The following is a 27,389-nucleotide window of genomic DNA, read 5'->3' as shown; positions in this document are numbered from 1 at the left end:
TACTAGATGGATCCCTGTGAGTAGGCCGAGGCCAATAGAGAGTGGTAGGAATAACATGGGCTTCAGTAAGATTGTTTTTTTGGCGTTCATGGTTGTCAACTGTACCGCATGAATGGAACGTAAATCACAGAGGATAAATGTTGTGGTGGTGGCAGCTACAGAGAAGTACTTGGGTGTATGAGATTTTATTGTAGAAGAGTTACAAGGTGTTTTGAACAATAGTGTCCCTTCCACCCAGCTGCTGGTGTGGGATCAAATATGGTTGTGAGAGGAAGCCGAGTGTTCGGCAGTAAGAGATGGATTTTGGCCGACACTCAGCAAATGTTCTCATCAATGGAACATTTGATCTCAATACAGTTTTTTTTTCTCCAAAACTACAATCTGTTACGAACGGAGTGGACAAAGTTTTGTAGACTTTAACTTTTGCCAAAGTTTCTAAAAATGGCGTTGTTTAGAAGGAGTGCAAGGGCAAATTGAGTTATTGCACACACGCAAATACACACACCAGTGGAGGCTGGTGGGAGAAGTTTCCATTCTATTTATTCCATTCCAGCCATTACACATTTAGCTCCTCCCACCCTAATGGAAATATGCAAATACATGCTAGAATGCACCAATAGCCTCTTGATAGCTCGTGCTTGGCTCTGCCCACCTTCTTGCTGTATCTGGCCCGCCGGGCAGACACTTCAATCCGGCCCGCGAGACATTACGTTTTTAAAAATATTTTTTTATCCCTTTTTCGTGGTATCCAACTGTCCAATTGTCCCATCGCTGCAACTCCCGTACGGACTCGGGAGAGGCGAAGGTTGAGAGCTGTGTGTCCTCCGAAACACAAGCCAAGCCGCACTGCCCGCTTAACCTGGAAGCCAGCCACACCAATATGTCAGAGGAAACACCTGGCGACTGTGTCAGCATGCATGCACCCAGCCCACCACAGAGCGATGGGACAAGGAAATCTCAGCCTGCCAAACCCTCTCCTGACCTGGAGGATGCTGGGCCAATTGTGCACTGCCTCATTGGTCTCCCAGTCAAGGCCAGCTGTGACACAGCCTGGGATTGAACCCGGGTCTGTAGTGACATCTCAAACACTGCAATGCAGTGCCTTAGACCGCTGCGCCACTCGGGAGGCCCCCACAAATTGCTTTTAACAAACAATTGGTCCGCCCAAAACTGTGTTCCTCCGTTGAATTTGAAAATCCTGATGTGGCCTTTGAGCCAAAAAGTTTGCCCACCCCTGTGTTAGATGGTTGGGTTAATGGGTTAATCATTTTTTTCAAGCAAAGTATAAGGGAGTTGTACTCCAGTCTAGTATGTGGCGATAATGCAATATTTATTGGATGCCAACCGCCGTTAAACCTCATCGAAGAAGAAGAAGTGTTTGGCTCTTCCCACCTCCTTGCTTGTTCTGCACACTAGGATTCACTCTGGTCTATCTTGGGTTAGTTGTAAAGATCTTTGACCGCATCTTATGGTTCTAGTACTTTAGGTTACTTGGTGAGAGGTATCAGTAGCTTCATTAGGCCTGAATCACTCGCGATAGGCTACGACGACCAAGAATGAACAGGAATTGTCTCTGACATCTGTAAGTAACGCTTTTGTTGTTTATTTCAGTAGCTAGCTAACGTTACTTGCTAGCTATCGTTTCATCAGCTGATTAGCTAGCTAGTTAACGTTCTCGCGAACTAAGTTAGACTAGCTATTCACTAACGTTAGCTAGTAAACAATCCACCTGAACAAGACTAACGTTAATCATGTTTGACATTCAAAAACTAGGTGCTAACGTTAGCTAAGCGCTACCCGACGCTCCTAAAATTTCAGTTAAAACTACGATACAAACAATTGGCAACGGACGTTACGTTAGCTAGCATGACAGAACTAGCAGCAGCTAGGTAACGTTAACTAGATAGTTAGGTCTTGCTGAGGGCCTAACTTTAGCTAACTGTCTAATTGGCTAGCTAGCCAAGTTCCACACTGACCAAATTATACTGATGGTATGACACTACTAACTAGCTAACGTTAGCTAGCTACCTAGCCTATAAATAGTTAACTACTTACAGTACAATGTTAAAGTAACCATTGAAACATTAACGTGGATAACTCTCTAGCTATATAGTAAGGGCAACCGTAGTGTCAATGTTTGGTATTCATCATCAATATAAGGTTCGATCCAGGCCCAAGTGTTGATGAGTTGATGTCAGTGTTTACCGTAACGTTAGAATACCTGAGCTCTGACCCACTCGGCCTAACAACGTTACGTCTCACTGCCTGCCACATAGTCTGTATGCAGTTAGTTAACTAGCGTTAGTTGGATAGGTATCTAGTTACTGTAACAGTTAATTAGCTCATATCCGTTTTATATTGCATTGCATAGGAAGAGGCCTGGGCTGGCCCTCATCACTGAACTGTTGGCGCTACTGGGCAGAATCTCCAGCCATAACTTTGGATATCGTTAGCAGATAGCTAGAAGACATCGAATTCACCCTTTCCAAGTTCGACATTGTTGATTTGATGCCCCCGTCGTTCTGACAGACAGAGCCGCCAATATGATGCCGGTGAGTGTTGGTGAATGTACATGTTATGCTTGTCGTTCGACACTTCACAAAGGGAACATGGAGGCATTAAAGCTGGGATCCTTAATGGTGAATCTGCCACTAACGATTGGGATATTACATTACGGGACATCATTGCATGCGTTCGATAGAACAGCAGAATATGTATTGCAATGGTTTTTTACTAGACACACATCACCTCATTTTCATCCGCAAAACAATAACAAAGGTGCTGGGGCGGACAGTGGTTCTGTTTCCCTTAATGCGGATTCCATCTTTAACTGTTGCCTCAGTCAAACTCTGTGAGAAGTGTATGTTACCAGGAAGATGATACGTGCTTGAAACAGTGGGTTTTGATAACGTTTCGCTTGAAATGTGCAGCGTAGAGCTCAACTTCTTCTACCACTCTGCTAGCAGGGTTCTCACCGCTCACCTTTCCACAATCCCCCAATATTTCTCCATGTGCCCTCCTCTCGTTGAAAATAAATGGGGGCAGAACTTCTCCTGCCAAATGTGTTGTTGTTGAAAATCCACTAAGTTCTTGCATCCCTTCTCAAATATTTGAAGCATTGTTCCAACTAGACCACTGGCTCATGAAACCACAGCTCTAGTTAGATCCTTGTATGGCTACTTCTTCCATATGGTGTTCTAATGTAGGATGGATTATAGATAGGTGAACACTTTTCTACCTACCTTGGCGATACTTCCATAATTCTTGATTTTTGAATTGCACCAATGTCCAGTTGCAGGTGGAACCCCGATAACCAGGGAATATTCAGAAATAATTAAATACATTTTTGTGTTTTGGTAGCATTGTGTAATGCTGTGCATTCTTCTACATGTGGCCGTAGCCACTTTGCTTAGAAATGACTAGTTCCAGCAAAGATGTTAGGAAATACGAGATGTTTGTCAGCTAAGATGGCGAGAAACCTCTTCACGCGGTGCAAAAAGTAGATTTCATATTTTTGTGAACATCCTCTGGTTTTTGGAGTTCCACCTGCAACTGTAAACAGTTGTTAATAAGACACTGGTGCCTTCAAAATTTAGAATAAATTAAGTATCACCAATTTTAAGGTTGGTTGAACATTGTTTTACCATATTGTCAATGAACCATCAACTCGACCACAAGCTTTAGCTATGCCGCTTGTTCGAATGCCTTGGCTAGTGAAACCCCAAAGCAACAATTGCAGTTGGAAAGTAATATTATGTCTAATGGCAAGTGCATGTACGCACCAGTGAATTAAATTATCACCTCTGCAAGTGTCTGGGAATACCATTTAAAAATGTGATTACATTAAAGAAAGTTGGGATAATCTTAGTGAACAATGTGGGAGGGGCAGCGCCCTGACAATATTCCGCCAAGCCTGCTGCCCATTTGGGGATCTAATGAGATTAGTAGATTTTCAGAAAATCCACAGGGGTTTAAGTGCTGTGTGGCACTGTTCATTTCCTTTTAAGAAAGATTACATTAGTGCCTGAGGTTGGTTGAGCATTTAGGGTTAAAGGCGCTGCCCTCTGCACTCAAACAATCCCCTCTCTGCATGTGTTCAAATCCATGCCCCACCGGTCTTCACACTATGTTCCCTCATATCTGTCCCAGCTCATTTGTCTATCCCTTTTTAAAAAACTTTTTAGTGAGCTCTTTGTCACCCTGCACTGGTTTGCAATGGTGACAATTAGCCTAGTTATGCATCATGGCTGTTAATTCATTTGTGACTTTGGAATGGGTGTTAGGCTACCCCTTAAGAGTTTTTGAATAGCCTAACTTTTGTGAAGGCTCCACTGACTTATGAAAAAGCAAAGGATTATACATTACCAGTCAAACGTTTGGACACACCTAATTATTCCAGGGTGTTTCTTTATTTTGTACTATTTTCTACATTGTAGAATAATAGTGAAGACACCAAAACTATGAAATAACACATGGAATAGACGTCGACCGATTATGATTTTTCAACGCCGATACCGATTATTGGAGGACCAAAAAAGCCGATACCAATTAATCGGCCGATTTTTTTTTTCCACAATATTTTTTTATTTGTAATAATGGCAATTACAACAATACTGAATGAACACTTTTATTTTAACTTAATATAATAAATAAATTTAGCCTCAAATAAATAATGAAACATGCTCAATTTGGTTTAAATAATGCATTAACAAAGTGTTGGAGAAGAAAGTAAAAGTGCAATATGTGCCATGTAAGAAAGCTAACGTTTAAGTTCCTTGCTCAGAACATGAGAACATATGAGAGCTGGTGGTTCCTTTTAACATGAGTCTTTAATATTCCCAGGTAAGAAGTTTTAGGTTGTAGTTATTATAGGACTATTTCTCTATACCATTTGTATTTCATTAACATTTGACTATTGGATGTTCTTATAGGCACTTTAGTATTGTCAGTGTAACAGTATAGCTTCCGTCCCTCTCCTCGCTCCTCCCTGGGCTCGAACCCGGAACACAACGACAACCGCCACCCTCGAAGCAGCGTTAACCATGCAGAGCAAGGGGAACAACCACTCCAATTCTCAGAGCGAGTGACGTTTGAAACGCTATTAGCTCGCACCCCGCTAACTAGCTAGCCATTTCACATTGGTTACACGAGCCTAATCTCGGGAGTTGATAGGCTTGAAGTCATAAACAGCGCAATGCTTGACGCACAACGAAGAGCTGCTGGCAAAACGCACGAAAGTGCTGTTTGAATGAATGCTTACGAGCCTGCTGCTGCCTACCACCGCTCAGTCAGACTGCTCTATCAAATCATAGACTTAGTTATAACATAATAACACACAGAAATACGAGCCTTAGGTCATTAATATGGTCCAAACTATCATCTCGAAAACAAAACGTTTATTCTTTCAGTGAAATACGTAACCGTTCCGTATTTTATCTAACGGGTAGCATCCATAAGTCTAAATATTCCTGTTACATTGCACAACCTTCAATGTTATGTCATAATTATGTAAAATTCTGGCAAATTAGTTCAACAAGCCAGGCGGCCCAAACTGTTGCATATACCCTGACTCTGCGTGCAATGAAAGCAAGAGAAGTGACACAATTTCACCTGGTTAATATTGCCTGCTAACCTGGATTTCTTTTAGCTAAATATGCAGGTTTAAAAATATATACTTCTGTGTATTGACTTTAAGAAAGGCATTGATGTTTATGGTTAGGTACACATTGGAGTAACGATACGCACCGCATCAATTATATGCAACGCAGGACACGCTAGATAAACTAGTAATATCATCAACCATGTGTAGTTAACTAGTGATTATGATTGATTGGTTTTTATAAGTTTAATGCTAGCTAGCAACTTACCTTGGCTTACTGCATTCGCGTAACAGGCAGTCTCCTCGTGGAGTGCAATGAGAGCGTTGGACTAGTTAACTGTAAGGTTGCAAGATTGAATCCCCCGAGCTGACAAGGTGAAAATCTGTCGTTCTGCCCCTGAACGAGGCAGTTAACCCATCGTTCATAGGCCGTCATTGAAAATAAGAATGTGTTCTTAATCTGACTTGCCTAGTTAAATAAAGGTGTAAAAAAAAAAATAATAATAATAATAATAATTGGCCAAATCGGTGTCCAAATATACCGATATCCGATTGTTATGAAAACTTGAAATCGGCCCTAATTAATCGGCCATTCCGATTAATCGGTCGACCTCTAATATGGAATCATGTAACCAAAAAAGTGTTAAACAAATCTAAATATATTCCATATTTGAGATTCTTCAAAGTAGCCACCCTTTGCTTTGATGACAGCTTTGCACACTCTTGGCATTCTCTCAACCAGCTTAATAAGGTAGTCACCTCGAATGCTTTCCAATAAACAGGTGTGCCTTGTTAAAAGTTAATTTGTGGAATTACTGTCCTTAATGAGTTTGAGTCAGTTGTGTTGTGACATGGTAGGGGTAGTATACAAAAGATAGCCCTATTTGGTAAAAGACCAAGTCCATATTATGGCAAGAACAGTTCAAATTAGCAGAGAAACGACAGTCCATCATTACTTTAAGACATGAAGGTCAGTCAATCCAGAAAATTTCAAGAACTTTGACATTTTCTTCAAGTGCAGTCGCAAAAACCATCAAGCGCTATGTTGAAACTGGCTCTCATGAAGACCGCCACAGGTAAGGAAGACCCAGAGTTACCTCTGCTGCAGAGGATAAGTTAGAGTTAACTGCACCTCAGATTGCAGCCAAAATTAATGCTTCACAGAGTTCAAGTAACACACATCTCAACATCAACTGTTCAGAGGAGAATGCATAAATCAGGCCTTCATGGTCAAATTGCTGCAAAGGAACCACTACTTAAGGACACCAATAAAATGATGAGACTTGCTTGGGCCAAGAAACACGAGCAATAGACATTTGATCGGTGGAAATTTGTCCTTTGGTCTGGTCCAAATTGGTTATTTTTGGTTACAACCGCCGTGTCTTTATGAACGGATGATCTCCGCATGTTTGTTTCCCACCGGGAAGCATGGAGGAGAAAGTGTGATGGTGTGGGGGTGCTTTGCTGGTGACACTGTCTGATTTATTTAGAATTCAAGGCACACTTAACCAGCATGGCTACCACAGAATTCTGCAGCCATAAGCCATCCCATCTGGTCTGCGCTTAGTGGGACTATCATTTGTTTTTCAAAAGGACAATGACCCAACATACCTCCAGGCTGTTTAACTTCTCTGCGCTACGGATCCCTTTTACGGGATCATTTTCCTAAACAACCGCTGAATTGCAGGGCGCTAAATATTACTACAAATATTTATAATCATGCAATCACAAGTGAAATATACCAAAACACAGCTTAGCTTGTTGTTAATCCACCTATCGTGTCAGATTTTGAAAATATGCTTTACAGAGAAAGAAATCCAAGCTTTTGTGAGTGTATCAATCAATGCTAGAACAGCTAGCCCCAAATTAGCATGGTCACGAAAGTCAGAAAAGCAATAAAAATTAATCGCTTACTTTTGATATTCTTCGGATGTTTGCACTCATGCGACTCCCAGTTACACAACAAATGTTATTTTTGTTCGATAAATATTACTTTTATAACAAAGAAACGCCATTTGGGTTGCGCGTTATGTTCAGAAAACCACAGCCTCGTTCCGTTCTACGAAAATTCCAAAAAGTATCCGTAATGGTCTTAGAAACATGTCAAATGTTTTTTTATAATCAATCCTCAGGTTGTTTTTAACAAACATAATCGATAATATTTCAACCGGACCGTAACCTATTCAATAAGAGAGAAAAAGAAAATGGAGAGCTACCCTCTTGCGCGCAGGAACTAATCAGAGGACACCTGACTACTTTTGAAAAATCTCCCTCATTTTTCAAAATAAATGCCTGAAACTATGTCTAAAGCCTGGTCACAGCCTGAGGAAGCCATTGGAAAAGGAATCTGGTTGATACCCCTTTAAATGGAAGAAAGACAGGCCAGGTAACACAGATACAATAAAATAAAAAAATCACTACATGATGTGATTGTCTCAGGTTTTCGCCTGCAGAATCAGTTTTGTTATACTCACAGACAATATTTTGACAGTTTTGGAAACTTTGGAGTGTTTTCTATCCTAATCTGTAAATTATATGCATATTCTACGATCTGGACCTGAGAAATAGTCCATTTACCTTGGGAACGTTATTAAAAAAATAAAAATAATAATCTGACCCCTAGGAGGTTTTAAGGGCTATTTGACCAAGAAGGGGAGTGATGGAGTGCTGCATCAGATGACCTGGCTTCCACAATCACCCAACCTCAACCCAATTGAGATGGTTTGGGATGAGTTGGACAACAGAGTGAAGGAAAAGCAGCCAACAAGTGCTCAGCATATGTGGGAACTCCTTCAAAACTGTTGGAAAAGCATTCCAGGTGAAGCTGGTTGAGAGAATGCCAAGTGTGTGCAAAGCTGTCAAGGCATAGGGTGGCTACTTTGAAGCATCTCAAATATATTTTGATTTGTTCAACACTTTTTTTGGTTACCTCATGATTCCATATGTGGTATTTCATAGTTGATGTCTTCACTATTATTCCACAATGTAGAAAATAGTAAAAAATTAAGAAAAACCCTTGAATGAGTAGGTGTCCAAACGTTTGACTCGTACTGTATGTAAAATTAATGCACTACAAAGCAAACTTAATGCAAAACCATTGAAACCAGGCCCACACTGATATAATTGACTGTACTTTAAAAGCCGAGGTTAGAGTGGAGTAGATAAATATTGGGTAGTTGAACTTCTGACCCCTTCTAAAGGTGTGGCTTTGGGTTCAGCATGAGGTTAGGCTCTCATGGGGAAGGCTGCTTTACCCATGGCTGTGTTTCATGTACCCCCCCTCTCCACTGTCACTAGCACCCTACCCTACAGAGACATTCCATGGGGCTAATTTTGAAGAGAACAGAAAGACCTGCTCTGCTCTTCATGGTTCTTTTTTTTCTTCAGCCGTATTAGCATGTTTTACATCCAATTGGCGACAGATTATCATGCAAATATTCAAAAATCTGCATATAGAAAACATGCGTATTTTCCCACCAGTGGTGTCTTTCACCAAACTGACTTGTTGCAGATTAAAATCAGTGCGTGGTGACAGTGGTGGTGACACAAAATGTACTTTTTCGCTGAAGTTTTCATGTACCAAATAAACATCGAAAGTTAAATGTGCCATTGCGTTTTCAACTACCGTTTTTTTGTTGTCACAAACTGTTGCGTTAAATAGCAAATATGCCTACTCTGGTCTTTGCACGTGTGCTCTAGCCAAAAGCTTGCTGATGTGCGGTGGACTAGTCTACATGATGTGACTATTATGGATAAAAGGGAGAGTGTTTTTATTTGTAAAACGCAACTCAATCATCGATCATCATAAGATCCTCAATATTTATTGGAAAGGAGCATCAAGATCACCGTGCACTTGTGAAGTTCATCATGACTATTTCATCTGTAGCCTAAAACTGCATTTCCCAAGTTGTAGTGGGAGGACAACACACAACAAATAATCACGCGAATCCAAGTTTACTTCGATATGGTGGTTGTTATATCATTATTTGCGCATTAAGGCGTTTCCACCTCCATTTCTTGCTTAATTAATTTTACAGGCACAAAAAGATCCCACCATGTCGACTAATACATTCTATAACAGCACTTAGAAAATTGTACCAAAATGTCCTGTTTCCATCACACTTAAAAAAAAAAAAAAAATGTTTTTTACGATGTGACTTTACTCGCATAACAACTGTGGATGGAAACGTGATTTGTTATGGCTGTTCGATTGTGATATCGCCGTGCTTGGGAGTTGGGACATTCTAAGGTCAACATACTGCTGCCGCGAGTGGTGGTGATATGAAAAATGTAGCCTACATTGTATCAAACTTTTGACGTTATCGAAGGTACGCTAGTTAGCGAAGCACATTTACAAACCCTGTGTTTTGACAAGGTTGATATATTTCCATGAACTTCTGAAGAACGTAGGGTGGGAAGAGATATTTTATTTTCCCTATCACACAGGAGATTGTGTGTGACCTACCAATTTTTCCTACACCTGCAAGCTACAGACACACCTTTTGGCGTTGTGTGGGAGAGTCTTGCCATGCTAGTCTATCAGAGGGGTAACATGACCTAGAATGTTGTCTCGTGCTAGGACTCCAATGGTGAAGAAAACTAAACTGTCCATGGGCTGCTGGCAATCTGCCTAGACAGTGACATGCATGCATACATGACTGTAGGGTGTGTGAGGACCTAGTGCCCTCACTGTACAGCAGGTGGTCAAAGGTCAGGTTTATGGTTTCTCCTGCATTTGCACAAATGCTTTGCGCGGTGTGCAATATTTAGGAAATGGCTTTCAATCTGCATTTCATCTCTCATGAGCACTGATGATAAGCTTAATGATTGGATAGGTTTATCCACCCCACTGTTGCCATCTCACATTTTAGGCCTATTTAGTCAGACCCAGCATTGTAGATGGGGAGCACAGACTCCCAAATCCTCAGGTTATTGAGGAGAAAATGCTGCCAGAGAGAAATTGGCAATCTGCTAACGGGATGGATGAAGGTTTTGCTGGCCAGCCCAGCCTTGGCAGTGGATAAATGTGTTAAATCTCTGTGCCTGTCATGCCCCCTGGGGGTAAATTTAGCAGGTCAGACGAATTGCTCCCCGGTGGAACAGCACAGGGTGCTCTCAGGGAGCCTCAGCCGCCCTTCCAGTCCATCACACTCATGTGCTCGCAAACAAACAAAAACACACCCACTCTGTCTCTCACTCGTACACCCATTGAAGGGGGCAGGCTGTCCTGGAGTAATAGACTTGAGTGATTTAGGTGAGAGAAAAGGAGAGACTGGAGTTTGTTGGTGTTTATGTATCTATCTGAGATGGGGGGGGTAGTAGCCTATTTAAATGTTGGTGTGTTTTGAACGGCACGATGTGTGCGAGAGGGCTGTCCTGTTTTTGTACTGAATTTCATCTGTACTTTTTGGAGTTTGGAAGGGAGAGCGGGTGTCTTTTGTCCATTTCATGTAAGTAACAATGGATAAGGGAGAATTGTTTTGGTCATTGTCAGTTTCAAAGTATTCGTTTAGGGGCCCGACCGATATATCGGTTCACTGACATTATCGGCAGATATTGGCCTTTTACTGCTATATTGGTAGATAATTCCAAAGTATGAGTCATAATACGCATAACCTAGCGGTCAAACAGGGAAATCGTTCCAATAATTTTCCCACCATTCATTTTTCCCGTAGGGGATTTTAGAAACACTTAAAATAAGGTCTGTGTTTCGTGTAGGCTTACTCTGGCATGATGTATACTCTGATGCTAATTAGCATTTTCGAATCGGAGTAAAGAGTGCCGAATATATTGATAATTCATCTTATTCGAGAGAATTACATGGTTATCAAAACTAGAGGTCGACCGATTATGATTTTTCAATACCGATTATTGGAGGACCAAAAAAAGCCGATACCGATTAATTGCCAGATTTTAATTATTATTTTAATTAATTTGTAATAATGACAATTACAACAATACTGAATGAACACTTTTATTTTAACTTAATATAGTACATCAATCAAATCAATTTAGCCTCAAATAAATAATGAAACATGTTCAATTTGGTTTAAATAATGCAAAAACAAAGTGTTGGAGAAGAAAGTAAAAGTGCAATATGTGCCATGTAAAAAAGCTAACGTTTAAGTTCCTTGCTCAGAACATGAGAACATATGAAAGCTGGTGGTTCCTTTTAACATGAGTCTTCAATATTCCCAGGTAAGAAGTTTTAGGTTATAGTTATTATAGGAATTATAGGACTATTTCTTTCTATACCATTTGTATTTCATTAACCTTTGACTATTGGATGTTCTTATAGGCACTTTAGTATTGTCAGTGTAACAGTATAGCTTCTGTCCCTCTCCTCGCCCCTACCTGGGCTCGAACCAGGAACACATCGACAACAGCCACCCTCGAAGCATTGTTACCCATCGCTCCACAAAAGCCGCGGCCCTTGGGGAACAACTACTCCAAGTCTCAGAGCGAGTGACGTCAACGATTGAAACGCTATTAGCGCACACCCCGCTAACTAGCTAGCCATTTCACATCGGTTACACCAGCCTAATCTCGGGAGTTGATAGGCTTGAAGTCATAAACAGCTCAATGCTTGAAGCATTGCGAAGAGCTGCTGGCAAAACGCACGAAAGTGCTGTTTGAATGAATGCGTACGAGCCTGCTGCTGCCTACCATCGCTCAGTCAGACTGCTCTATCAAATATCAAATCATAGACTTAGTTATAACATAATAACACACAGAAATACGAGCCTTAGGTCATTAATATGGTCCAAACTATCATCTCGAAAACAAAACGTTTATTCTTTCAGTGAAATACGTAACCGTTCCGTATTTTATCTAACGGGTAGCATCCATAAGTCTAAATATTCCTGTTACATTGCACAACCTTCAATGTTATGTCATAATTATGTAAAATTCTGGCAAATTAGTTCGCAACAAGCCAGGCGGCCCAAACTGTTGCATATACCCTGACTCTGCGTGCAATGAACGCAAGAGAAGTGACACAATTTCACCTGGTTAATATTGCCTGCTAACCTGGATTTCTTTTAGCTAAATATGCAGGTTTAAAAATATATACTTCTGTGTATTGATTTTAAGAAAGGCATTGATGTTTTATGGTTAGGTACAGTCGTGCAACGATTGTGCTTTTTTCGCAAATGCGCTTTTAAAAAAAACATCCCCCGTTTGGCGAAGTTGGAAGAAATAGTCTTCACGCAGTTTGCAATGAGCTAGGCGGCCCAAACTGCTGCATATACCCTGACTCTGTTGCAAGAGAATTGACACCATTTTTCCTAGTTAAAAGAAAGTCATGTTAGCAGGCAATATTAACTAAATATGCAGGTTTAAAAATATATACTTGTGTATTGATTTTAAGAAAGGCATTGATGTTTATGGTTAGGTACACATTGGAGCAACGACAGTCCTTTTTCACGATTGCCACCGCATCGATTATATGCAACGCAGGACACGCTAGATAAACTAGTAATATCATCAACCATGTGTAGTTAACTAGTGATTATGATTGATTGATTGTTTTTTATAAGATAAGTTTAATACTAGCTCGCAACTTACCTTGGCTTCTTACTGCATTCGCGTAACAGGCAGGCTCCTCATGGAGTGCAATGTAATCAGGTGGTTAGAGCGTTGGACTAGTTAACCGTAAGGTTGCAAGATTGAATCCCCGAGCTGACAAGGTAAAAATATGTCGTTCTACCCCTGAACAAGGCAGTTAACCCACCGTTCCTAGGCCGTCATTGAAAATAAGAATGTGTTCTTAACTGACTTGCCTAGTTAAAGGTGTAAAAATAAATAAAAAATTGGCCAAATCAGTGTCCAAAAATACCGATTTCCGATTGTTATGAAAACTTGAAATCGGCCCTAATTAATCAACCATTCCGATTAATCGGTCGACCTCTAATCAAAACGTCACGCCAAAGTCTACATGAAACACAAACCTTATTTTAAGTCTTAACGCATGAATACTTATTCAAAAAATTATCTGAACACTTGCAGCCATTCTCATGATGTCATTCATTTCACAGTGTAAGAAGAAATCAACATTTTGAAGGATATTTCTACGACAATTGCTGTTTTTGGATTGCAATTTGAGAATTCAGTTTGGAATTAATTAGTTGATTTGGCTCTAATTAGTTAACGTAATGTATTAGTGAGCTGGGTTAGAGAAGGCCAGATTGATTATCAAATTCGGTAGTCAGTGCATCATCATCATCGTCAGATCATAATTTTTGATGGCTCTACACAGCACTGTGGAGCTAGACTGCATTGTAGTTTCCAACAGGTCAATATTCAACATAGTTTATACACTACAATGATCATAATCCATTTCGCGTGTGCTTGTCCGAACGCCTGATCGAAGGGATAGAAGGCTTTGTGAGGTATATACCTGAAAATACAGTACATGATCTAAGATTTATACTTTTATTACTGCTGAATACAAACTATGCCTTTATTTACTTTGAAGAACTACTAAAATAGTGATTTTTGTCAGACAGCATAGGCAGGAGGGCTAATTGAGGTTATTTTGCTGCACTACCCGTCTTTGGGTTGTCACTAGTTACCACTGCCACAGTCATAATGTCTAAAGCCCGCCTATTTCTATAATTTCTCTTCTTAAAATCTGATTTGAAACCTAACCTTAACCACACTGCTAACATTATTCCTAATCTTAAATTAAGATCAAAAAGCAATTTTTTTGTTTATTTTTACGATATAGCAAATTTGGGTTTTGTGGTTGTCTACAGCCAATCCATTAATATTAAACAACAACCTACCTGTTGGTTGATCATTGTAGCCTACCCTTTCTCATTTATTCAACTTAATTTGGTAAATTTTTATTATATTTTGCATTGATTAGAAATCACCAACTTCACTTCCTACACATGGAGCCTCTGACTGTAGTGGCGCATTGATTGACCGGCAATAACAACAAGCTACACAAGTGTGTTCGCTACGTCTTTTTTTTTTTATGGGGCGCACTCATAACTGTCAGTGTTTATTAAAATGTTGAATGTAATGGTCTATCCTTGTAGCCTTGTCACATAACTCATTTTATTTTAGACAGCTTTTTCATTGTTAATAGGCCTATTATTTTCTTAAATGAATACTCTCGCAAGTAATCAAATACTGATGTCCGGATATTCTAATATCTTTGCCCATCTCTATTTGCCACATATACAGTGCATTCGGAAAGTATTCAGACCCCTTGACCTTTTCCACATTTTGTTACGTTACAGCCTTATTCTATAATTGATGAGGATTTTTATTTATTTAATCCATCTACACACAATACCCCATAATGACAAAGCAAATTATTATTATTATTTTTGCCCCCAAAAATAAAATAAACAGATCCCTAAAGTATTCAGACCCTTTGCAAAAATAATTGAATTTCAGCTCAGGTGCATCCTGTTTCCATTGATCATCATTCAGATGTTTCTACAACTGGATTGGAGTCCACCTGTGGTAAATTCAATTGATTGAACCTGATTTGGAAAGGCATACACCTGTCTAGATAAGGTCCCACAGTTGACAGTTTATGTCAGAGCAAAAACCAAGCCGTGAGGTAGAAGGAATTGTCCGTAGAGCTCCGAGACAGGATTATGTCGAGCCACAGGTCTCGGGAAGGATACCAAAACATTTCTAAAGCTTTGAAGGTCCACAAGAACACCGTGGACTCCATCATTCTTAAATGGAAGAAATTTGGAACCACCAAGACTCTTCCTAGAGCAGGCCGCCCGGCCAAACTGAGCAATCGGGGGAGAAGGTGGGGAGGTTTTTCAGCGGCAGGGACTGGGAGACTAGTCAGGATTGAGAGAAAGATGAACAGAGCAAAGTACAGAGATCCTTGATAAAAAAAAAAAAACTGCTCAGTACCTTAGACTGGGGCGAAGGTTCACCTTTCAACAGGACAACGACCCTGAGCACCCAGCCAAGACAACGCAGGAGTGGCTTCAGAACAAGTCTTTGTATGTCCTTGAGTGGCCCTGCCAGACCCCGAACTTGAACCTGATCGAAAATCTCTGGAAAGAACTGAAAATATCTGTGCAGCGACTCTCCCCATCCAACCTGACAAAGCTTGAGAGTAGTGATGCACCGATATGACATTTTTGGCCGATACCGATATCCAATATTTTCCTTGCCAAAAATAACGATACCGAAAACCGGTATTAAAATGTTTTGCTGCCTTTTAAGCATTCTAGTACAGTTAAATAGTTAACACACACATGGACGTTAAGTAAGGGTTACACACACCACACTGACCAAAAAGTAATTTTGTTGGCAATTACGTATGTCCCCATTATCAGTAAAACATAATCAAAACCTATTTCTTTCATTTACTTGCTGTGCTGTTTCGTTGTTCATTTGATCAGTCGTTTCATTCTCAACCAGGATTTCTCATGCTATGGAACGCCGGTTGGGTATTTTGCGTGTTAAATAAGCTTGTTGACCAATCAGGACCTGAATATGACTGCACGTCACATAATAATTTAACGTGTTACTAGATTTTTTTACGTAGTTATTACACTCACTTGTATTTCATGTCACAACGATTCATTGATACGTATGCTATGATGCTGGTAAAGTTGTCCACTGTGCTGGTCATAAAAAAAAGCTAGCTAGCTCATGGAAGCAAACAATGTTCTTCCCCAAAAACATAGCAAAACGACTTCATCTGTTTCAGTAGCTATAGTTAGCCAGCTAGCTAGGTGTAATCATCTAAAATAACCCTAATTTATAAGACAGTTCTTATTTAATTAATGGTGGTTGGACCCATCTGTGAAGCTAGCCACAATAAGGATTAGCCGCAATAGTGGACTTTGTGGTTAGCCTTCAAAATAAAAGTATGTCCTTGACAGTGATGCAAATTAATACAAATAGTACAATTATGCCATAACTGAATAGATCATGCTAAACGAGGTTGGAATGTTATATAAAATCAACAAAAGAAAATGTGTAAATTTGACATCTGTTGATATCACAATGGATGTATTATACTTTAGAATTGCATTGAGGGCATACTTATTTCATTGTACAGCCTTATCTATGGATTGTGGATCAATGACATGGGGGATCAGTCTACTCAGTAACACCCAGAGAACATTAGCGTTGTAGCTCTTATTGCGGGACTCTGAAACAACTGTGAATTGAGCCACATTTATTGTCCCATGTGTATTGAACACTTCATGAGGAAAAACCATACTGCGTGGATGCGTTTGAGTCTGTTAACTGAGGAGGACGTTAGGAAAAAATATCTTGGGTATTTCGTAGACTGATACCCCATTTCATTGATCCCCAATCCGTAGGTAAAGCTGTACCGTGCAATATGAATGCCAATACACAATATATGCTGACTGGGGAGGTAATTTCACACAAAGTCCCGCGATAAGAGCTACATTGCTAATATATGCCTAAACTCTAAACAGTGGTGTTCTGTGGGTGTCACCGAGTAGACTGATACCCCATTTCATTGCTTCACATTCAAACCTTGTTTAACATGATATAGTCTAAACAAGGCATGATTCCACCAAATATAACCTTCAGCATCACTTTCAAAGAGGTACTTTTATTTTGAAGGCAAACCGCAAATTCCACTTGTTACTAATCTTTATTGTGGCTAACTCTACAACCCGGTGCGGTCGAGCCTCACTAGCCAGATGATGCTAGCTGGCTGATTATTACTTTAGCTTTAAGCAACAGGGTTAAGTAGCTGGCTCGCTATTTATTTTCATGAACTGAAGTTCAATTTCTTCTAGTTTCTACAAACCTGTTTTTCTTTGTCATTGTGTGTAGATTGATGAGGGGGGAGAAACAATTTAGTCCATTTTAGAATAACGTTGTCCCCCACCCACTTGGCAACGATGGTAGTTAGTGCCTTTTTTAGCTTTTCTGCTGTGCCTCTCCTCCATGTTCTGTGGTCAGTACCTGGACTTCTTCATGTCCCACTTCTCACTGTGATTGCTCATTGTAGTGATGTATTGACCGACTGTTCATAGACGTCCAATAGTATGTTGTTAACCCGCGGTATGGCGTTTGAGAGCTTGCACTTGGTACTTTCAGAACAAATATTGTACAATTTCCCCATCCGGGCCGTCATAGTTTTTCAACATGGTATCTTGTGGTCTGGTTCTAGATATATGCCGTCATTGCATTGAATCCGTCATCCTTTGCCATTGACAATGGCTGCGTATCTACTGAATAATTTCTGTAAACAGCTCTGTGATTTTCTCACTTCATGCTTCTTTCGTGTGAAGAGCCTGTCTATTGTTGGGGGCCTGCGCTGCTGCCAGCAACGGTTTGGATCTCTCTCCCAGTGCCTCCCGTTTAGACGGTTAAGCATTGCACCTGTACTGCCACTGTAGCTCAATTCCACCTCGCAAAGTTCACATTTCACCTCATTTCATTTAACTTCTCAAAGTATTACCATACAGGACTTTCCCGACTGTCTCTACCCTGTCTGAAAAGTCAACTGAAAGTCTGCCAAGGCCAGCTTATTTAGTGGGTACTTGTTTTGTGTGACAAAACCATAAAATTCTCAGGTGTTGATATTAGCTTAACAACTAACGTGATGTCATAACTCCCCAACACACTCATACATTTGTGTTTGCCTGGGGGTTTGGTATTTGATTGCAGGCTGTCAGGTGACCATATTGCTTTTGATTAAGGCTGATTGATTGGGTCTATGCTCATCTGTTCTAGTTGAGGAATGTCTGCTAGGGGTGTAACGGTTCACAACATGTTCAGTTCTTTCCATGATCTTTGGCTCTCGGTTTTGGATTTCTCGCTTCTCAGGAGGGGGAAAAAATGACAAATTAGGGATGTGAGATATATATCGGTCAACATATCGCAATCGATATCTTGTTTAACGGCGACGTTAAAAACCGATGTCAAAGCTGACGTGCATACCTATATAACGTAGTCGGAAGTTTACATACTTAGGATGGAGTCATTAAAATCTTTTTTCAACCACTCCACAAATGTCTTGTTAACCTCTCTTGGGTAGGGGGCAGTATTTTTATGTCTGGATGAAAAGCGTGCCCAGAGTAAACTGCCTGCTACTCAGGCCCAGATGCTAGGATATGCATATTATTAGTAGATTCGGATAGAAGACACCCTGAAGTTTCTAAAACTGTTTGAATGATGTCTGTGAGTATAATAGAACTCATATGGCAGGCAAAAACCGGAGAAAAAATCCAACCAGGAAGTGGGAAATCTGAGGTTTGTAGTTTTTGAACTCTTTGCAAGATACAGTGGAAATGGGGTCATATTGATGTCACTAGATGTTAACAGTCTTTAGAACCTTGTTTGAGGCTTCTACTGTGAAGGGGGGGCCGAATGAGAGGGGAATGAGTCAGAGGTCTGCCAGAGAGCCACGAGCTGACCAGGCGCGTTCACGTGAGAGAGTTAGCTTGTGTTCAAATGCATTTCTGAAGACAAAGGAATTCTCCGGTTGGAACATTATTGAAGATTTATGTTAAAAACATCCTAAAGATTGATTCTATACTTCGTTTGACATGTTTCTACGGACTGTAACGGAACTTTTTGACTTTGTCTGCACCTAGTGATCGTGCGTCATGAATTTTGATTACTGGGCTAAACGCGCTAACAAAAATGAGTTATTTGGACATAAATTATGGACTTCATCGAACAAAACAAACATTTATTGTGGAACTGGGATTCCTGGGAGTGCATTCTGATGATCATCAAAGGTAAGTGAATATTTATAATGCTATTCTGACATCCGCCATGTTGTGTAGTCAACAGATATCTCTTTGGGTTGTGTTGGTCTCTGAGCGCTGTACTCAGATTATTGCAACAAAAAAAATTTAATCTGACAGCGGTTGCATTAAGGAGAAGTGGGTCTAAAATTCCATGCATAACAGTTGTATCTTTTAGCAATGTTTATTATGAGTATTTCTGTAAATTGATGTGGCTCTCTGCAAAATCACCGGATGTTTTGGAACTACTGAACATAACGCGCCAATGTAAACTGAGATTTTTGGATATAAATATGCACTTTGTTGAACAAAACATACATGTATTGTGTAACATGAAGTCCTATGAGTGTCATCTGATGAAGATCATCAAAGGTTAGTGATTTAATTTTATCTCTATTTCTGCTTTTTGTGACTCCTCTCTTTGGCTGGAAAAATGGCTGTGTTTTTCTGTGACTCGGTACTGACCTAACATAATCGTTTGGTGTGCTTTCGTCGTAAAGGCTTTTTGAAATCGGACACGGTGGTGGGATTAACAACAAGTTTATCTTTAAAATGGTGTGAAATACTTGTATGTTTGAGGAATTTTAATTATGAGATTTCTGTTTGAATTTGGCTCCCTGCACTTTCACTGGCTGTTGTCAAATCGATCCCGTTAACGGGATCTTAGTCGATCTCAGCCATAAGAGGTTAAATGTATTTGGCTAAGGTGTATGTAAACTTCCGACTTCAACTATACATACTATGGAATGCCGTTTGGGTCTTTGCGTGTCAAAAAAGATACAGTAGCACTGTCAAAGCTGCACAAAAAAGTCTGCAAACACCGGCCACGAACGATGTGTTTAGAATACCGCGTTGGTAATAAAGCATAATTTGTTCGACTGCAACTTCTGGGGTAGCTAGCTTTTAGCTTGGTACCTAGCTAGCACCAATACAACCAGCCTGAAAACAATGACCAGTAGAAACTGCAGTCATTTTCATTATTCTTAGCAATGATTTAGGAATCCTTGTGAGTAAGTATTAGCTAGGTTGCCACTTGTTCGCCTATTGAAATTTTACTTCAATTCATGAAAATAAATAGCTAGACAGCTACTTAACCCTGTTGCCTAAAGCTAAAGTTATAAGCAGCCAGCTAGCTTCATCTGGCTAGTGAGACTCCACCGGACCAGGTTATGTGTTGTGAAGCAAGCCAAAATAAGGAATAGGCACAATAGTGGAATGTGTGGTTTGCCTTAAATAAAAGTATGTCATTGACCGTGATGCAAATGAATACAAATAGTAGAATTATCCCACACTTATATTTTGAAGGCTAACCGCAAATTCCACTGTTGTGGCTAAGCCTTATTGTGGCTAGCTTCACATAGATTGGTCCGACCACCATTAATCAAATAAGAACTGTATTATAAATTAGGGTTATTTAGATGACACCTAGCTATATTGTTAGCTAGCTAACTATAGCTACTGAAACAGATGTCGTTTTGCTATGTTTTTGGGGAAGAATATATATATATTTTGTTCATGAGCAAGCTAGTTTTTTTTTAATGGCCATCACTGTAGGTGTGCGAGACAACTTTACCATCATCATAGCATACGTATCGATGAGTCGTTGTGACATATGAAATACGAGTGAGTGTAATTAATGTGTAATATCGATGTAAAAATTAATGAATGCGTTCAATTATCTGACGTGCAGTCATATTCAGGTCCTAATTGGTCAGCAAGCTTATTTGACACGTCAAATAAGGTTAGTTTATTTTTTGACTCGCAATAAAGAAATCCTGGTTGAGAATGAAACGCCAACAAATGAACAACGAAACATCACAGCATTTAAGTGAAATCGGTTTTGATTATGTTTTACTGGTAATGGGGACATACGTAAATGCCAACAAAATAACTTTTTGGTCAGGTGTGTGTGTGTGTAACATTTATTTAACTAGGCAAGTCAGTTAAGAACAAATTCTTATTTGCAATGACGGCCTACCCCGGCCAAAGCCGAACGATGCTGGGCCAATTGTGCGCCGCCCTATGGGACTCCCCATCACGGCCAGATGTGATACAGCCTGGATTCGAACCAGGGACTGTAGTGATGCTTCTTGCACTGAGATGTGTGTGTTAACTATTTAACTGTACTAGAATGCTTAAAAGGCTGCTAAAATGTTAAAAAGAAAGACGGTATCGTCTTTTCTTGGCAAGGATATCAGTATCGGCCAAAAATGTCATTTGTAGGTGCATCACTACAAAAAAAGTGGAATAAAGTAGTTTTTAACATAATCCATTGTTTGTAAGAAAAGTTGTCCTGTTAAATTTCAAGCACCGCTATCCTTAGTGATCACATTTACAGGTACTATATGAGATAGTTAAGCAGGATATGAGCTACATCTTATTCTAGGTAATCTGTTGACATGCACCTTTTTGATATCCCGCTCACGAGTATCCCTGTATCAGGAATAAAAATGAATATTCCTAATTTAAATTCATATGGGTGAAATGGAATGGTAACTGAAATCTGGATGCTGACTGTAGGACTATAACCACTCACCTGTAGAATTATATAATATGAACTCCTGCAGAATTATGCAGTTTTTGCAGTAAAACTATACACCAAATGTTAATTTTTCAACATCTTGAGTAAAACCACGTGTAACGTGGTATCTTTGACACTGTTATGCAAGCAGATAGTATTTCAACCACAAATTATGCACCCAAGACAAACTGAAGTCTTATCAGAAACGTGTTTTATCATTTTCTCAGCTTTTCATTTCCTTAAAGCCGGTCAAACGGATGACATTTGGACATTTTGCACGGGAACAATCTTTCCAATGTTTTGGAGTTATTGCCTTTACTCCCCTACCCATTCCTTAAACATCCTCTCTCTGCAAGGTTGGGGCATAGCTGAAGTGAAACAGACAACTTTACCGGTGTTAACTAGATTACTAATGCATGCATTAAGTAAATTTAAGACCTTATTCTGCTGAGCACTGCTTTATTTAGTCTTCTAGGGCAGTGTTTCCTAACCTTGGTCCTCGTCCCCCCCCCCCAACAGTACACATTTGTATTGTAACTCTGGACAAGCACACCAGATTCAACTTGTCAACTAATCATCAATCCTTCAATGAAGTTGAATGAAGTGTGTTTGTCAAGGGCTACAACAAAACTGTGTACTGTTGGGGGTACTCGAGGACCAGCGTTGGGGGAAACACTGTTCTTGGTCACAAAAAAACACTTTTTGCCCAACTTTTTATTTAGTTGTCTTTTATTTTTCAGAGGGGGTTAGAGGTAAAAAAAGAAAGAAAATGCGTATAAAGATCACCCTGACTCAGTCCCCATCCTCCCTCCCCACCCGCAAACCATGCTTCCCATCTTGCTTAACCTGAAGAAAGCATGCATCCCACCCTTTCCTATCCCACCCAGCAACTGAGGTTGTTTATCAGTCCCCGTCCCACCCATTCATCTCCTGAGTCTCCCCTTAGATTCTACACAATCCCCCTGCCGTGGGGCAACAAGTTATGACAAGAGAAGAAGCATGTATCTAACTATAGTTGACAAACAAATGGCCTACCAAATGTCGGAAATTATAAGCAGACATTTATCTAAATTAGGGGTGCAAGTAGCCTAAGCCAGGCGGTCCAGTGGTCCAGTACGGAGTATCAGAGTATCGGAGTATCAGCTAAAATATTATTATTGTGACTTGACCTGCGCAGGTAGCCTACTTTTTGAAGTGATTTGTTTGACAATCAAATGAACATCACACAACATCCATGATATGTGAAACTGAGCCAGCGCAGATAAAAAATAAAAAAAAAACAGTAAACGGGTAAGATGTTTACATGCCACAATATCCCGTTTAAGATCAGCATATCCCAGGCATCTTATCTGGGTTTCTCAAACAGGATACAAGCATTTTCGGGTTATTGTAAACGGGATATGTTTATGCATCAACTTAAAAACAGAATATTTGAGTATCTCGAATAAAAACGGGATATTGGTGTGCATGTAAACGTGGTCAATGTGAAAGAGGGTGATGGCCAGTGGCGTTGCACCGAGCAGAGGTTACAGAAAGCCTAGTGTGTTGTGAGTGAATAAGAGCATATAGTGGTCTTACAGAGGGTGCAGCAGGATGGACATGTAGGCAGTGCTGGGAGGTTCCTCCCCCCCAGTGTCCTCAATGGGGGAGTTGAGTGACTGCGGCGCTGGCCCAGGCAGACGTTTGTGCCCCACGGCGCCACCAGACCATCAGTGTCAAACAGCTAGTCGACCGGAGAGCAGCCCAGTGCCTTTCCTCGCCTCATCTCGCGTGACTCCCTTAGCCAATAACACACGGGCAGGAATGGCTAATGCACTGTTGTCAGGGGGACTCCGGAGGAGATAGTCAAGCGCCATCTACCGTTTCTCACAAGCACAACCCAATCTTACATATAAATATATTACATAACATCCTCTTCCCGGATGGGCCTATGGCTGTTATAGGAGCATCAATTAGCTATTTCAGAGCTGCACTGACTCAAGGTCTGGAATGAAACGGACTTGATGGCAGCCCAGCACTTTCTTTCCCCTGAGTTGACCCTGAAAGGATGAAAAGAGTCAGCTAGCTGTTAATTTATTCAAAATACCTCGTATACCTGTGCGCGCTCTCTGTTTCTCTCTTTTTGCGTAGTTCATTACATATTTATTTTTCTTTCCTTAATGCACTCTTCTAAATTGTCATGTTTGATATGGAGAAGCTTTTCAAATGTGGCCCTGTCGTTACAGCTTTGAATCATGGTGGAGAGATGCCCTCCTGTGAGTGTACGTTCATTTTTGGACTTATAAATTCATGACACATAGCCATTGATTCTTGAACATTATAACTTCTCAGATCTCAGACTGCCACTTTAAAGGTAGATTCGGCAACATGACATCATCATAGACATACAGAATAACTTCCCACTTAAAGTCAGTTCCATGTCGTGACAAAGTCACTACCCACTTGATATTTGTAAATACAGTCCATTATTACTATGCATACTTCCTTTCTTATTACTTCTATTTAGTGATGCACCGATGTGACTTTTTTGGCCGATATCCGATATTTTCCTTGCCAAAAAAACGATACAGATATTTAAAATTTTAGCGGCCTTTTAAGCATTCTAGTACAGTTAAATAGTTAGACCGCTGCATCCATGTGTGTGTGTTAATCAAAATCTATTTATTTCACTTACTTGCTGCACTGTTTTGTTGTTCATTTGTTCAGTCGTTTCATTCTCAACCAGGATTTCTATGGAACGCCATTTGGGTCTTTGGCGTTTTTAAATAACGCTATTTGATGTGTCAAATAAGCTTGTTGACCGATCAGGACCTGAACATGACTGCGCGTCACATAATTTAACGCGTTTATACATTTTTTTACGTAGTTATTACGCGTAGTTATTACACGTTGATTACACTATCACTCGTATGTCACAACGACTCATCGATACGTATGCTATGATGCTGGTAAAGTTGTCTCGCACACCTACAGTGCTGGTCATTAAAAAAAAATGTAGCTAGCTCATGGATGCAATCAATGTTCTTCCCCAAAAACATAGCAAAATGACATCTGTTTCAGAAGCTATAGTTAGCTAGCTGACAATATAGCTAGGTGTCACCTAAATAACCCTAATTTATAATACAGTTAATATTTGATTAATGGTGGTCGGACCAATCTATGTGAAGCTAGCCACAATAAGGAATAGCCACAACAGTGGAATTTGCGGTTAGCCTTCAAAATATAAGTGTGGGATAATTCTACTATTTGTATTCATATGCATCACGGTCAATGGTATACCTTTATTTTGAAGGCAAACCGCAAATTCCACTGTTGTGGCTATTCCTTATTGTGGCTTGCTTCACAACACAACCTGGTCCGGGTGAGCCTCGCTAGCCAGATGTAGCTAGCTGGCTGATTATTACTTTAGCTTTGGGCAACAGGGTTAAGTAGCTGGCTAGCTATTTATTTTCATGAACTGAAGATCAATTTCAATAGGCGAACAACAAGTGGCTACCTAGCTAATACTTACTCACAAGGATTCCTAAATCATTGCTAAGAATAATGAAAATGACTGCAGTTTCTACTGGTCATTGTTTTCAGGCTGGTTGTATTGGTGCTAGCTAGGTACCAAGCTAAAGCTAGCTTCCCCAGAAGTTGCGGTCGAACAAATTATGCTTTATTACCAATGCGGTATTGTAAACACATCGTTCGTGACCGGTGTTAGTTTGCATACTTTTTTTGTACAGCTTTGACAGTGCTACTGTATCTTTTTTGACACACAGACCCAAATGGCGTTCTATAGTATGTATGTCGTGAAGCAATAGCAGGAATCCTACCTCTGTGTAACTCCGGTAGGGCAACATCTGAAAAATAGCGCACTTGGTAGTGTGTACCGGTGCTCGACCAGTCGGCGAAAGCCATCATCACCCACGACAGAGAACGGTTCATTGTCAAGGGCAATGTATTCCATTATCTTGGCTATAATTTTTTAATTTCACCTTTTATTTAACCAGGTAGGCAAGTTGAGAACAAGTTCTCATTTACAATTGCGACTTGGCCAAGATAAAGCAAAGCAGTTCGACACGTACAACAACACAGAGTTACACATGGAGTAAAACAAACATACAGTCAATAATACAGTAGAAAAAGAAGTCTATATACAATGTGAGCAAATGAGGTGAGATGGGAGGTAAAGGCAAAAAAAAAGGCCATGGTGGCGAAGTAAATACAATATGGCAAGTAAAAAATACTGGAATGGTAGATTTGCAGTGGAAGAATGTGCAAAGTAGAGATAGAAATAATGGGGTGCAAAGGAGCAAAATAAATACAGTAGGGGGAGAGGTAGTTGTTTGGGCTAATTTATAGATGGGCTATGTACAGGTGCAGTAATCTGTGAGCTGCTCTGACAGCTGGTGCTTAAAGCTAGTGAGGGAGATAAGTGTTACCAGCTTCAGAGATTTTTGTAGTTCGTTCCAGTCATTGGCAGCAGAGAACTGGAAGGAGAGGTGGCCAAAGCAGGAATTGGCTTTGGGGGTGACCAGTGAGATATACCTGCTGGAGCGCGTGCTACAGGTGGGTGCTGCTATGGTGACCAGCGAGGTGAGATAAGGGGGGACTTTACCTAGCAGGGTCTTGTAGATGACCTGGAGCCAGTGGGTTTGGCGACGAATATGAAGTGAGGGCCAGCCAACGAGAGCGTACAGGTCGCAGTGGTGGGTAGTATATGGGGTTTTGGTGACAAAACGGATGGCACTGTGATAGACTGCATCCAATTTATTGAGTAGGTTATTGGAGGCTATTTTGTAAATGACATCGCCGAAGTCGAGGATCGGTAGGATGGTCAGTTTTACAAGGGTATATTTGGCAGCATGAGTGAAGGATGCTTTGTTGCGAAATAGGAAGCCAATTCTAGATTTAATTTTGGTTGGAGATGTTTGATGTGAGTCTGGAGTGAGAGTTTACAGTCTAACCAGACACCTAGGTATTTGTAGTTGTCCACATATTCTAAGTCAGAACCGTCCAGAGTACTGATGTTGGACGGGCGAGCAGGTGCAGGCAGTGATCGGTTGAAGAGTATGCATTTAGTTTTACTTGTATTTAAGAGCAATTGGAGGCCACGGAAGATGAGTTGTATGGCATTGAAGCTCGTCTGGAGGTTAGTTAACTTCTTAAGGGGCAGTATTGAGTAGCTTGGATGAAAGGTGCCCAGAGTAAACGGCCTGCTCCTCAGTCCCAGTTACTAATATATGCATATTATTGTTAGTATTGGATAGAAAACACTCTGAAGTTTCTAAAACTGTTTGAATTATGTCTGTGAGTATAACAGAACTCATATGGCAGGCAAAAACCTGAGAAGTTCCACTTCCTGTTTGGATTTTTTCTGAGGGTGGCAGATTTTCAACCAAGCTCTCATTGAAATTACAGCGAGATATGGATGAGTTTTCACTTCCTACGGCTTCCACTAGATGTCAATAGAACTTTGTCCGATGACTAATGTGAAGGGGGGCCGAAGGAGACAGGAATGAGTCACCACTGCACAAGCTGACCATGCTTTGAC

General features: G+C 40.4%; 1 protein-coding gene across 3 annotated transcripts in view; it reads left to right on the top strand.

Annotated features, from left to right (window-relative positions):
* The first annotated feature begins 1,393 nt into the window (after positions 1–1,393).
* The window catches only part of ppp1r13bb (protein phosphatase 1, regulatory subunit 13Bb), an 89,820-nt gene continuing 63,824 nt past the window's right edge, over positions 1,394–27,389 (top strand). For all 3 annotated transcript variants that reach the window (XM_038968183.1, XM_038968182.1, XM_038968184.1), the window contains exons 1-2: positions 1,394–1,582; positions 2,372–2,552. In XM_038968183.1, coding sequence (XP_038824111.1) covers positions 2,544–2,552 — 9 coding nt within the window. In that variant the 5' untranslated portion in view covers positions 1,394–1,582; positions 2,372–2,543. The remainder of the gene's footprint in view (positions 1,583–2,371; positions 2,553–27,389) is intronic.

The sequence above is a fragment of the Salvelinus namaycush genome, chromosome 29 (genome assembly GCF_016432855.1).
Source record: "Salvelinus namaycush isolate Seneca chromosome 29, SaNama_1.0, whole genome shotgun sequence".
Classification (NCBI taxonomy): Eukaryota; Metazoa; Chordata; class Actinopteri; order Salmoniformes; family Salmonidae; genus Salvelinus; species Salvelinus namaycush.
Note: the sequence above shows the minus strand (reverse complement) of the source record. Positions and strands in the feature narration are given on the sequence as shown.